The 14502-nt window shown below is 45.4% G+C and overlaps 1 protein-coding gene across 2 annotated transcripts in view; it reads left to right on the top strand.

Moving 5' to 3' along the window:
* Positions 1 to 14502, top strand: part of dimt1l (DIM1 dimethyladenosine transferase 1-like (S. cerevisiae)) — a 36720-nt gene that overhangs the window by 678 nt on the left and 21540 nt on the right. The window contains exons 3-4 of one of the 2 annotated variants that reach the window (XM_070869282.1): positions 7727 to 7800; positions 8851 to 8937. In XM_070869282.1, coding sequence (XP_070725383.1) covers positions 7727 to 7800; positions 8851 to 8937 — 161 coding nt within the window. Of the gene's footprint in view, positions 1 to 7726; positions 7801 to 8850; positions 8938 to 9360; positions 9389 to 14502 lie in introns of those variants that run through there. The other variant, XM_070869289.1, reaches the window with a different exon arrangement.

The following is a 14502-nucleotide window of genomic DNA, read 5'->3' as shown; positions in this document are numbered from 1 at the left end:
TCCAAGGAACGTGCTAAACCTGCCCCGTATATTCCTCTTTTAAATATGAAAAAGATTTCAACTCATTTAACAATTATTCCTGCAATCTGTGAAGCTTTTCAATTCTTAATGTGATGCCATACTGATGTCATAAAATGCAGTCAAAAGAAACAAAATATAGACCTGAGTGAGCTCAAAATTATAATGAAACACTACAACATTTAATTTGCTTCCTGCTGGGCCTGAAAATCTGCTCATAATTTGAAGAGAGCCTCTGAGCAAGAGCAGTTACAGGAAACTTGCATGTAAGGCTCCTTGGGTCACGACCATTATTTTTGGCGGAGATACGTTTGGGCAGTGGGAATGATAGATGATTGTAAAAGAACGAGGAGGTTTGGGTGTATTGTACTTATGTTCATAACTCCCTCACAAAATTCCACATATTTTGAGCCCCAATTGCACAATGTACATGTCTCTGGGCGCAATTAAATGAGGCTGTATTCCAAGCTGAGTCATTGGACAGCAATCAAGCTTGGGGACTTCGTCCTGTTTTGGAAAAAGAGAACAGTATTGTATTGGCCCTGAAATTCCAGTGTGTGTGTGTGGGGGAGACGAACGCCACCGACCCGAGAATTTTTATGAAATTACCTGGTGGCACCAGAAGCGCCTGCGATTCCGGTGGGAAGGCCTTCTCTTCCCGCGCTGCAGAACGTGCTCCAGTCTTCGAGGTTCGAACGCAGAAGGTGCAGGTGTGACTGCACAACCAATCAGGTACAGTATTCTCATTAATAGCAATGAGAACACTCTACGAGTTCTCATTGCTATTCTGAAATTCCGGTCGGAGGCTTCCCGCGGGCAATTGCCTCCGACCTGAAATATTTTTACGGATATACCCGGTGGTCCCAGAGGTGCGTGGGATTCCTTTGAGGAGGCCTTCTCTTCCCGCGCTGCGAAGTGCGCTCCCATCCTTGAGGTTCCCACGCAGAAGATGCAGTCACGTGTGACTGCTCAACCAATGAGGTACAGTATTCCATTAATAGCAATGAGAACTCCGTATCTATGAGTTTTCATTGTTTTTTTTTCTCATTAATAGCAAAGACACTAAACACATAATAAAAAACACACATCACATAATTAAAATTAATTGAAATTAAAGTTAATAAATATCTTAGAGAAACATTTTTTTCCCGAGTTTTTAAAAAGTTTTTTAAATTATGGTTAAAAATAAATGTAACGTAGTGGACAGAGTTTTTAAAAATATGTTTTTTTAATTTAATTTAATTATATTTTTGTATGTTTTTATCAGGCGCAAGAATTTTGAGGACATTTGCTGGGCAAGATATGTGTAAATACCGAGATCTTGCCCATGCAAATGTCCTCGCACCCGATATGCGTTGTATTTGTCAAGCTCCGGCTTGACCGATCGGAAAAACGGTGAAAACCGGCTTTTGCGATGCTTTCCCGGGTCCGTGTACACTCCGTACGGACCCAGGGAGGCTGGAATTTCCAGGCCAATGAGAAAAAGAAACAAACACATTAAACACAACATGAAAAATAAAAAATTCAACTCACACAATTAAAATTCAAGTTAATCAATGTCAGGAAAAAAACATATTTTTCCGATTTTGTTTAAAGTGTAATTAGGGTTTAAAATAAACTAACCTTAGTGGGCAGGGTTTTTAACATAAAAATGTGTTTTTAAATTTTATTTTTATGTTTTTAAACTCTTACGCTGGTAAAAGTAGGCTATGTGCCTGCTTTTACCAGTTGCAAGAGTTTTAAGGACATTCGCTGGGCAAGAGATGCGCAAGTACCGTAATTTTGCCCTTGCAAATGTCCTTGCAGCCGAGATGTGTGCGATCTGTCAAGCCAGAACTTGACAGATCGGAAAAGTCGGTGTTCGGCGCATATGCATCGCGCGCTGAAAACCGGCTTTTTCGATGCACTCCATATGGACCCGGGGAGGCCGGAATTTCAGGGCCAATTAAATTATTGAGTACTAGAATAACCAGAGTGCTGTGTTCAGAAAATGTGCTGCTTTTGCCAATAATTCTCTGAAAGCTTGAGGATTCTGCTAATTGATACATTAGGGTGATGAGATTTTGGCCCTAATTTAAAAAAATGTGCAAGACAAATGGAAGGACGGCTTGTGTGTTGTGCCTACCTGGTCGGTACTGGATGCTGCATTGTAGCTATTGGAGAAGAAAAGTAATGAGACCACGGACACTCGCAAATTATGAACTACGGATAGCCTTCAATGCACCAAGTCCGTTTACAACTTAAAACATGGGACGCACAATTAAGGCAGCATTGGAGGAAGAAAACAGATTTTGTGGACTGGAGCTCTCTTTACCCAGCATCCATAGCGGCAGAGAAACTGCTTGATCTCTTGGACTGAATGCTTGCACAACTATCCCAGAGATAGAGGGATTTCTCTGCTGCTATGGATGCTGGGTAAAGAACTCCCACTCCACAAAAGCCAAGAACTGCTGGTTGTTGGGGAGGGTTTGGTAATTGAGCCTAAAATCAAGTTGAGGGAGACTGGGGAATATGGGAGTGGCAGGGGCAGACTGGAGAATGGAGGGAAGAGACGGGGAGTGGAGTGGGTAGGGGGGAGAAATTTAAAGCACAGAAGGAAGCCATTTCAGCCCATCGTGTGCGCCGGCCAACAAAGAGCTATCCAGCCTAATCTCACTTTCCAGCTCTTGGTCTGTAGCCTTGTAGGTTACAGCACTTCAAGTGCACATCCAAGTATCTTTTAAATGTAATGAGGGTTTCTGCCTCTACCACCCTTTCAGGCAGAGAGTTCCAGACCCCCACCACCCTCTGGGTGAAGACATTTCACCTGAAATCTCTAAACCTCCTGCCAATTACATTTCAGCTATGCCCCTGGTTGTTGACCTCTCTGCTAAGGGAAATAGGTCTGTCCTATTCACTCTTGGCCCCTCATAATTTTATATACCTCAATAAGTTCTCCCCTTGACCTCTGTTCCAAAAAAAACAAACTGAGCCTATCCAATCTTTCCTCATAGCTAAAATTCTCCAGTCCAGGCAACATCCTCGTAAATCTCCCTCTGTTACCCTAGTTAAATCATATCTTTCTTGTAATGTGGTGACCAGAACTGCATGCAGTACTCTAGCTGTGGCCTAACTAGTATTCTATACAGATCAAGCATAGCCTCCCTGCTCTTGTATTCTATGCTTTTGCTAATAAAGCCAAGTATTCCGTATATCTTCTTTAACCACCTTATCTACCTGGCCTGCTACCTTCAGGGATCTGTGGGACCTGCACTCCAAGGTCCCTTTGTTCCTCTACACTTCTCTGTGTCCTACCATTTAATATGTATTCCCTTGTCTTGTTAGACCTCCCCAAATGCATTACCTCACACTTCTCCACATTCAATTCCATTTGCCACTGTTCTGCCCTCCTGACAAGTTCATTGATATCTTCCTGCAGTCTACAGCTTTCTTCTTCATTATCAACCACATAGCCAATTTTAGTATCATCTGCAAACTTCTTACTCATACCCCCTACATTCAAGTCTAAATCATTGATATATACCACAAAAAGAAGGGACCGAGTACTGAGCCCTGCAGAACCCCACTGGCAACAGCCTTCCAGTCACAAACACCCATCAAACATTGCCCTTTGCTTCCTGCCTCTGACCCAATTTTGGATCCAACTTGCCACTTTGCCCTGGATCCCATGGACTTTTATTTTCATGGCCAGTCTGCCACATGGATCCTTATCAAAAGTCTTGCTAAAATCCATGAACACGACATCAAACGTACTACCCTCATCGACCTTCCTTGTTAACTCCTCAAAATATTAATCAAGTTAGTCACACAACCTTCCCTTAACAAATCCATGCCGACTGTCCTTGATTAATCCATGTTATTCTAAATGAAGATTTATCCTGTCCTTCAGAATTTTTTCCAATAATTTTCCCACCAGTGAGGCTAGGCTGACTGGCCTGTAATTACTCAGTCTATCCCTTTCTCCCTTTTAAACAAAGGTACCACATTAGCAGTTCTCCGGCACCACATGTGCAGCTAGAGTGGATTGGAAAATGATGATCAGCGGGTCTGCTATTTCCTCTTTTGTTTTTCTTAGCATTTCATCTGGGCCTGGGAATTTATCCACTTTCAAAGCTGCTAAACCCCTTAATACTTCCTCTCACTCTTTTTATTTCATCTAATATTTTACACTCCTCCTCCTCCCTGATTGCAATGTCTGCAATGCCCCTCTCTTTTGTGAAAACAGGCGCAAAGTATTCATTAAGAACCATACTCGCATCTTCCGCCTTCACACACACCTTTATGGTCTCTAATAGGCCCTACTCTTTCTTTAGTTATCCTCTTGCTCTTAATGTATTTATAAAACATCTTTGGGGTTTCCTTGATCTTACTTGCCAAAATGATTTCATGCTCTCTCTTTACTTTCCTAATTTCCTTAATTGCACCCCTGTACTTTCGATACTCCTCAAATTTCTGCAATATTGAGCCCTCAGTATCTGTCATAAGCCTCACTTTTTGTCTTTATCCTACCATGTATGCCCCTTGATATCCAGTGGTCTTTAGATTTGTTAGTCCCACCCTTTTTTCTTTAAGGGAACATACTTGCTCTGAACCCTCCGGATTTCCTCCTTGAATGCCTCCCACTGCTCTGACACTGATTTACCTTCAAGTAGCTGTTTCCAGTCCACTATGGCTAAATCACCTCTCAGCTTAGCAAAATTGGCTTTTCTCCCATTGAGAACTTTTATTCCTGGTCTATCTTTATCCTTTTCCATAACTACCTTAAATTTAACTGAATTATGATCACTAGCACCTAAATGCTCGCCCACTAATACCCCTTCCACCTGCCCAGCTTCATTCCCTCAAACTAAGTGCAAAACCGCTCCCTCCCTTGTTGGGCTTGCTACATACTGACTAAAAAAGTTCTGAAAGCATTTTAGGAATTCCGCATCCTCTATACCTTTCACATTAACTTTATCCCAGTTAATATTAGGGTAGTTGAAGTCCTCTACTACTACCCTATAGTTTTTGCACTTCTCAGAAATTTGCCTACGTATTTGCTCTTCTATCTCCCTCTGACTGTTTGGGGGTTAGCGGGGGAGACAGAGTGGAGTGGGGGAAAGATGGGAGAGTGGAAGGGGAAAAGGTGGGGGGGGGGGGGGTGGTGAAGACGGGTGAGTGGAGGGGTGAATGTGTGTGTGTGGGGGAGATGGGGGAGACGAGGGAGTGTGTATGGGGGAGGGAGGAGACGAGGGAGTGTGTGGGGGAGGGGGAGACGAGGGAGTGTGTGTGTGTGGGGGGGAGGAGACAAGGGAGTGTGTGTGTGGTGGGGACGAGGCAGTTTGTGCGTGGGGGGAGATAAGGGAGTGTGGAGGGGGGGAGATAAGGGAGTGTGGAGGGGGGGAGAGACGAGGGAGTGTGGAGGGGGGAGAGACGAGGGAGTGTGGAGGGGTGGGGAGAGACGAGGGAGTGTGGAGGGGTGGGGGGAGACGAGGGAGTGTGGAGGGGTGGGGGGAGACGAGGGAGTGTGGAGGGGTGGGGGGAGACGAGGGAGTGTGGAGGGGTGGGGGGAGACGAGGGAGTGTGGGGGTGGGGGGAGACGAGGGAGTGTGGGGGTGGGGGGAGACGAGGGAGTGTGTGGGGGGGGGAAGACGAGGGAGTGTGTGGGGGGGGGGGAAGACGAGGGAGTGTAGGGGGGGAGACGAGGGAGTGTAGAGGGGGGAGACGAGGGAGTGTGGGGGGGGAAGACGAGGGAGTGTGGGGGGGAAGACGAGGGAGTGTGGGGGGGGAAGACGAGGGAGTGTGGGGGGGGAAGACGAGGGAGTGTGGGGGGGGGAAGACGAGGGAGTGTGGGGGGGGGAAGACGAGGGAGTGTGGGGGGGGGGAAGACGTGGGGGGTGGGGGTAGACGAGGGAGTGTGGGGGTGGGGGTAGACGAGGGAGTGTGGGGGGGGAGACGAGGGAGTGTGTGGGGGGGGAGGAGACGAGGGTGTGTGGGGGGGGAGGAGACGAGGGTGTGGGGGGGGGGGGAGGAGACGAGGGAGTGTGGGGGGGGGGAAGGAGACGAGGGAGTGTGGGGGGGGGGAAGGAGACGAGGGAGTGTGGGGGGGGGGGAAGGAGAGGAGGGAGTGTGGGGGGGGAGGAGACGAGGGAGTGTGGGGGGGGGAGGAGACGAGGGAGTGTGTGGGGGGGGAGGAGACGAGGGAGTGTTGGGGGGAGGGGAGACGAGGGAGTGTGTGGGGGGGGAGGAGACGAGGGAGGGAGTGTGGGTGGGGGGGGAGACGAGGGAGTGTTGGGGGGAGGGGGGGAGACGAGGGAGTGGGGGGGGGAAGAGACGAGGGAGTGTGGGGGGGAGAGATGAGGGAGTGAGTGGGGGAAAGAGGGAGATTGGAGAAGAAGTGGGGGGGGGGGATAGTGGAGTGGAGGGGTGAGTGATACTGGGGAGCCGGAATCGGGGGGAGATGGGTGTGGGGGGGTTGAGAAGGAGACTGGGGTGTGGGGGGTTGAGAGGGAGAGACTGGGAAGTGGGGGGTTGAGAGGGAGACTGGAGAGGGGGGTTGAGAGGGAGACTTGGGAGTGTGGGGGTGTGTTGAGAGGGAGACTGGGGAGTGGAGGTGGGGTGGAGAGGAGAGAAAGGCGGAGGGGGGGTGCGCGAGAGAGAGAGACTGTGGGGTGGGGTTGGGAACAAGGGAGAGAATGGTTTCCCCTTTTCTCCCCTCAGTTTTCCCCTTTTCTCCTTTTCTCCCCTCAGTTTTCCCCTTTTCTCCCCTCAGTTTTCCCCTTTTCTCCCCTCAGTTTTCCCCTTTTCTCCCCTCAGTTTTCCCCTTTTCTCCCCTCAGTTTTTCCCTCTTCTCCCCTCAGTTTTCCCTCTTCCCTCAGTTTTCCCTCTTTGCCTGCTCATGAATAGCCTCCTGGTCTTGGAACTTCTCACAAATCAGTTGCTGTTGCAAAACTACAAATAAAGTTTCTCAACTACAGGGGACCCAACATTTATGGGGTAAATCCAATAACATTTGTCGAAGTTATGTGATATGATGTTCCATGGTCAGGACATCGCATGATCAATCCTCCAGGAATTCCTCCGAGAGTTGGCAACCCTACTTCCTGTATGTCAGGTACTGATGAGCTGCTAACAGCCCCACCCATGCCCCAGCACTTTGAGCATTAGCAGAAGGACAGGGGGTATAAATTCGGGAGCAACTAAATTCAATTCCTTGGATTTCAGCTGTTTGCAGCTGCAAGGGTGCAGCCAATCGGAAGAAAGCCAGTATCAGATGAATATACAGAGTCAAGCTATGAGTATCTATTATCTATCCCTGACATAAGTGGAAAAAACAGGAAAATGTACTGTTACCTGGATTCAGCAAATGCCTTGAGGCCTTTGTGCTGATGTTCAGGAACATGGTGAGCAGTGACAGATCTGTTTCTCTTGCTTTGATTCTGCTTCCATTGCGTCTCAATCATTACCCGAGAGCAGACCAATAACATCTGCAATGCCTTTGGTAAATTACATCTGGGCAGCACACTAAAGTAACTTTGCCTCTCTGAAGCTGCGTTCGATTTGATATTGGCTTGGCATCACCTGAATGACTAAGATCAGGATGTGTGAAGAATCAACATGAAAATATGTCACAGCATATACCCCCCAAGTGCTAAAAACATGACATTGAGAATAGTTTTACTCTTCTGTATTATAAGTTCAATTTTGATCCTGTTTTACTTTGGCTTAGGTATTGTGTTCAACACTGGAATTGGCCAGCACATCCTGAAGAATCCTTTAATTGTGAATAGCATCATCGACAAGGTACAATAGAATGTAGCACATTATGCTATTAAATCAGCCTAAACCATCATATATAATTCGGCACTACCATTTCTATCGTTTTTGGAATACCTCTATGTACATTAAATAATTTTTAATTGCAATTAAGGGGGGGTGGGGGGAGCTAGGTTTATTGAAATTTTGAACATGAATACCCAATTCATCAGTCAGTGTTCTGCTGTGAAAGTATTGTTTTTCTTCCAATCTGAGGTTCATGTTGAACACCCATTCCGAATGCTGAGCATTCCTGGGTCAGTTATTGCACTGATCAGATACAGCAAATCTTTCCCAAACCTCAGAAGGGCACCTTTAATGCAACAGTGATTTTTTTCACTGCCCATACCAACTATCCTTACACCATCTGTAACTGAGAGACTGGCAATTTCTGGGCAATCTGTATTCTTAACCTAAACACTCAACAGAGTTGAGATCACCCAAACTTATTCTACAGATGGCCAGAAGAAGAGCTTCTCATCTCATTAATGTCGACTAGATTTGAGGCCTAAATGACAGTGTTTTAACTCACAGTGTCATGGAGTTCTCTTCTCCCTTCACCCCATCCCCACAAAAAAATAAAAAAATCTAAGTCTCCATATTCTTTTCTTACTTGAAACGTTGTTGAGTTAACAAGTGGAGCCAAGTAACTAACGGCCCAGAGAGACTTTAAGCAACAATAATAATTAGTGTATAATTGACCTCAGAACCTATTAAGACTACTTCCTTCCAAGGGTACCTGAGCAGGTGCCTTAAAGGGACAGGTTTGGTTACCAACTAAACATGGCAAGCATGGTCCAGGACAGAAATCACCTGGGATGAACCACAGGAAATCGCTTAGTATATATTTAATAATGCAGAAGTGAAGTTTTTTCTGACATTTGAGTAGTATTGTTTTCCTGGCAATATTTTAACATTGATTATATAAAGAACAAAGTCCAGTTACATAAAATATCTAAGAGTTATATATTCATACATAGCAGTATGGAATGGATACAATTTTAAAATAAGTAATTATTACTGTTTTATTTCTTCAAGGCTGCTATCAGACCAACAGATGTCATACTGGAAGTTGGGCCTGGTACTGGTAACATGACTGTGAAACTTCTGGAAAAGGCTAAGAAGGTAATCGCCAGTTTGAAGTAGAAACTAGCGATCGGTCACAAAAATGAACATTTGATCACTTTTTTGGCAGATTTCTATTTTGCTTCAATTGCAGTCTGCTCTCATACAATCTTCTAGGATAGAAGTTCCCAAACTTTATTTATTGTGTGTACCCCCTTCCAGATCCACCAGGTACCTGTGTACCCCTACCAACATACAGGTTTAATATTTTAACCCCTTTAATGCCCAAGCATTATTCAAAACGTATGAATTATACACAAATACAACTTGAGCAATGGCTTAATATTACTAGTCACCATTAATGTAACGGATCAGGTTGTTTGTTCGATCATAGGCACATAATGTTTGGAGTGATAGATGATAGTTTGAGTCGTAAGTTGTTTTCTATACAAAGGCACTGATAGTACTTTGATTTCATTCCAGTGAGTGATGAAAATCCACTTTCACACAGGTAAGTTGTAGCAAACAGTATTAAAAACTTGACAGCCCTGTCTGACAATTCGGAAAACGTGGGAGACAGTGAGAGAGTGAGAATGGGTGGTCTGTAAAGAATAACTTGACCTGAGAGTGAAGTTTAAAGAAACATGCCAAGATCTTGCCACGTGATAGTCATCAAACCTCCGTGTGGAGCAATAGATTGATGTGCTCACTTCCCAACTCATTACATAGAATGGAAAATATTCTGGACATCAAGGGTCGAACTTTTATAAGGTTTACCATCTGCCCAGCATTGTCCAGCACCTTCTTCAAGTTGGTAGGTATGCTTTTGGCAGCGAGTGCTTCCCTTGTTTACTACAGTGCACCCGCATCACGTGTGATACGCATCACTACTCCGCTACGCCTACCAGTCATTGACTCTGCTCCATCGGTGCAAATGCCAATACCAATACATTACGACCAGACAATATCATGTTGATTTATGAAGCTGTCAGCCTCTGCTATGGTGTGAGATTTTCCTGACTTTGCAACTTTGTAACTCACTAAGTATGAGGCTTCAAGGGCCTTAATATCATCATCAGCAGCGCGTAAAACTATCTTGCCATTAGCCGCGTCCGTTTGAAAAATGTTGGCGGTTCTTGTGTTGTTCATGTTTTGTTTCAAAGTGTCTGTGTAGCAGAGCTGGTTTTAGACTGTTATTCACAGCACTTTATCACATAACCCACAATGCGGCTGAGGGTATTCACCGATTCCAGTCCAAATAAATCCCATTTCAATGTACTAACATAATAACATAAGAAATAGGAGCAGGAATAGGCCATTTGGCCCCTCGAGCCTGCTCCGCAATTCAATAAGATCATGGCTGATCTTCTACCTCAACTCCACTATCCTGCACTTGCCCCATATCACTTCATTCCCTTAATATCCAAAAAATCTATTGATCTCTGTTTTGAATATACTCAATGACTGAGCCTCCACAGCCCTCTGGGGTAGAGAATTCCAAAGATTCACCACCCTCACTGTTCCCAGTCCTCATCTCAGCCCTAAATGGCCGACCCCTTATTCTGAGACTGACCCCTGGTTCTAGACTCCCCAGTCAGGGGAAACATCCTCTACATCTACCCTGTCAAGCCCTGTAAGAATTGTGTATGTTTCAATGAGATCACCTCTCATTCTTCCAAACTCTAGAGAATATAGGCCGAGTCTACTCAATCTCACCTCATAGGACAATCCCCCTCCCATTCCAGGAATCAGTCTGGTGAAACTTTGTTGCACTCCCTCTATGGCAAGAATATCCTTCCTTAGGTAAGGAGACCAAAACTGTACACAGTACTCCCAAGTGAGGTCTCACCAGGGCTCTTTATAATTGCAGTAAGACATCTTTACTTTTGTAATCAAATTCTCTTGTAATAAAGGCCCCCCCCCCCTGGCCTCGGGCTGACCTCCGCCACGCCTCGGGCTGACCCCCCCCCCCGCCGCCGCTCGACCCGGCTCGACCACCGCCCCTCGTCCCCCCCCCCACACCTACTTATCTTGGCCCAGGCATTTCGGGACGTTGGAAAGACGTTGCGAAGTCTGAAAATACACAAAACCTGGGCTTGGGCGTTTTCGGGTGCGGGACGTCATAAAGACGTTCTGAAGACTGGAAATACGCAGAATCCGGAGCAACCTCGGTCCTGAGGCTTCCGGATTTTTGACGCTTTACCTGTACACTGCATCCACTGGTTCCCCCATATCTATTCTTCTAGTTACAGCCTCAAAAAACTCTTAACAGATTCATCAAACTCATTTCCCTTTTATAAATCCGTGTTGACTCTGCCCAATCCTATTATTATTTTATAAGTGCCCTTAATAATAGATTCTAGCATTTTGCCTACTACTGATGTCAGGCTAACTGGTCTGTAGTTCCCCATTTTCTCTCTCCCTCCTTTCTTAAATAGTGGGGTTATATTTGCTACCTTCCAATCCGCGGGAACCGTTCTAGAATCTGTGGAATTTTGGAAGCTGACAACCAATGCATCCACTATTTCTGTAGCCACCTGTTTCAAAACCCTAGGATATGGGCCATCAGGTCCAGGGGCTTTATTGGATTTCTGTCCCATTAGTTACTCCAGTACTATTTTTTTACCAATAATTTCTTTCAGTTCCTCATTCTCACTAGACCCTTGGTTCTGCGCTATTTACGGCAGGGTTTTTGCGTTGTTTGCTGTGAAGATAGATACGCAGTATTTGTTTAATTTCTCTGCCATTTCCTTATTTTCCATTATAATTTCTCCTGTAAGGGACCAACATTTACTTTCACTAATCTTTTCCTTTTTACAAACCTATAGGGGCTTTTACAGTCTTTTTTATGTTTCTTGCTTGTTTACTCTCGTATTTTATCTTCCCTTTATTTATCCATTTCCTGGTCCTCCTTTGCTGAATTCTAAAATCCTCCCAATCCTCAGGCTTGCTGCTCTTTTTGGCAACATTATAAGCTTCTTCCTTTGATCTAATACTATCTTTAACTTCTTTTATTAGCCACGGTTGGACTACTTTTTCTGTGGGGTTTTTGTGCCTTAAAGGAATGTCTCTTTGTTGAACGTTCTCATCCTCAACCATGAATGTATATTTATTGTAAATTATGTATTAATTCTTTAAATGCTAGCCATTGCTTATCTACCGTCATACCTTTTAATGTAGTTTCTCACCGTAGGCAACTAGGCCCATACAGTAGAGCCTGGTCTCCAGTCATCTTGGACACCCTTGCCACTGGACCAAGACCTTGCTCTGCTAAGCCCGTGTGGTGCAATGGCCACCCCACGTTAAAAGAACTCACGCGCAGGCATCTTCCACCCCTTCAAAATGAAGTTCTGGACCTGGAATGTCAGGAGCCTCATGGACAATCCCAACAGCGACAGACCGGAACACCACATTGCCATCGTTGCCCGGGAACTCAGGCGCTTCGACGTCGACATTGCTGCCCTAAGCAAGACCCAGCCGGCAGGGGAAGGCCAGCTTAAAGCAAGAATGAGCTGGTCGGCCGCCTCAGAGACTCCCCCTGCGGGATAAGCGAACGTCTCATGACTCACCGGTTCGCAGACAGCAGAAGGAGCATGCAGCAAAACAAGGCTCCCCACCCACCCTTTCCTTCAACGACTGTCTGTCCCACCTGTGACAGAGATTGTAATTCCCGTATTGGACTGACAATTACCTGAGAACTCACTTTTAGAGTGGAAGCAAGTCTTCCTCGATTTCGATGGACTGCCTATGATGATGATGATGAGTTTCCCAATCTACCTTAGCCAACTCATCCCTTATATCTACATAGTTTGCTTTGTTTAGATTTAAGATCCTGGTTTCAGATTTAACTAAATCCCTTTCAAACTTAATATAAAATTGTATCATATTATGGTCACTCTTCCCTTAAGGCTCCTTTACTACAAGGTTATTAATTAACCCTTTCTCATTGCACAATACTAGATCTAAAATAGCCTGTTCCCTAGTTGGTTTCTTAACATACTGATATAGAAAACATTCTTGTGTACATTCCATGAATTTGTCCTTCATACTATTACTGCAAATTTGGTTTGCCCAGTCTATATGTAGATTAAATCCCCATGATTACTGTATTACCCTTGTTTCAAGCACCTCTAATTTCCTGATTTATACTCTGCCCAACAACTACAACTACTGTTTGCGGGCCTTTGCTGTTTCTTAGCTCCACCCAAACTGATTCTACTTCTTGATTTCCAGAGCTAGGATCCTTTCTTTCTACTGTCTTTATCCCATTCTTTATTATCAGGGCTACCCCTCCTCCTTTTCCATTTTGCCTATCTTTTCTAAAAGATAAGTATCCTGGAATATTTAGTTCACAGCCTTGGTCACTTGGCAGCCACGTCTCCATAATCAAACCTATTAATTTCTATCTGCGCTATTAATTCATCTATTTTGTTGCGAATGCTTTGCGCATTGAGATATAGTGCTTTTAGCTTTGACTACTTTTTATTTTTCCCTGATGTCGCCTTAGTCACTGATGCCCTATTACCTTTGTTACTCTCTCTGTCCCTTCCTGATCCACTCTGCTTATTATTACCTAAAACTCTGCTCTGCTCTAAAGCCTTGACATTTCTCTTGTTGCTTTTAAATTTACTCTTTGCTGAATCCTCCCAATCCCCTTCATTAGTTTAAAGCCCTGTCTACTGCCCTAGTTATTCGATTCGGCAGGACACTGGTAGCAGCCCGGTTTAAGCGGAGCCCGCCCCAACGGAACAGCTCTCTCTTTTCCCAGTGCTGGTGCCAGTGCCCCACAAAGCAAAACCCCTGCCTCCCACACCACTCTTTGAGCCACGCATTTAACCTTCTAATCTGCTTATCCCTATGCCAATAGGTACCTGGCTCAGGAAACAATCTTTGAGGTTCTGCTTTTCAATTACCCCAACTCCTCAAACTCTCTCAGCAGAACCTCATTCCCAGTTCTACCTATGCGGTTGGTTCCTACGTGGACCACGACAACTGGATCCTCCTCTATTTAAAAAAGGAGGCGGACAAAAAGCAGGAAACTAGAGACCAGTTAGCCTAACATCTGTCGTTGGGAAAATGCTGGAGTCCATTATTAAGGAAGCAGTAGGGGACATTTGGAAAAGCATGATTCAATCAAACAGAGTCAGCATGGTTTTATGAAAGGGAAATCATGTTTGACAAATTTGCTGGAGTTCTTTGAGGATGTAACGAGCAGGGTGGATAAGGGGGAACCAGTGGATGTGGTGTATTTGGATTTCTAGAAGGCATTCGATAAGGTGCCACATAAAAGGTTACTGCACAAGATAAATGCTCACTAGGGACAGTGGGCCCGGGGAGAGTGTCATTGGAGACGGTGGGCCGGGGGAAGAGATTGGCTAACTAAATGTACTATGTGGGAACTCGGGGACACTTCCGGTGTCCCTGACGACTACGTGTGCGGGAAGTGCATCCGCCTGCAGATCCTGACGGACCGCATTGCGGTACTGGAACTGCGGGTGGATTCACTCTGGAGCATGCACGATGCTGAGAATGACGTGAATAGCACGTTTAGCGAGTTGGTCTCACCGCAGGTAAACGGTACACAGCCAGATAGTAAGTGGGTGACCAACAGGAAGAGCAGTGCAA

This window comes from Pristiophorus japonicus, chromosome 2 (genome assembly GCF_044704955.1).
Source record: "Pristiophorus japonicus isolate sPriJap1 chromosome 2, sPriJap1.hap1, whole genome shotgun sequence".
Lineage (NCBI taxonomy): Eukaryota > Metazoa > Chordata > Chondrichthyes > Pristiophoridae > Pristiophorus > Pristiophorus japonicus.
This window is presented reverse-complemented; position numbering and strand designations above follow the sequence as displayed.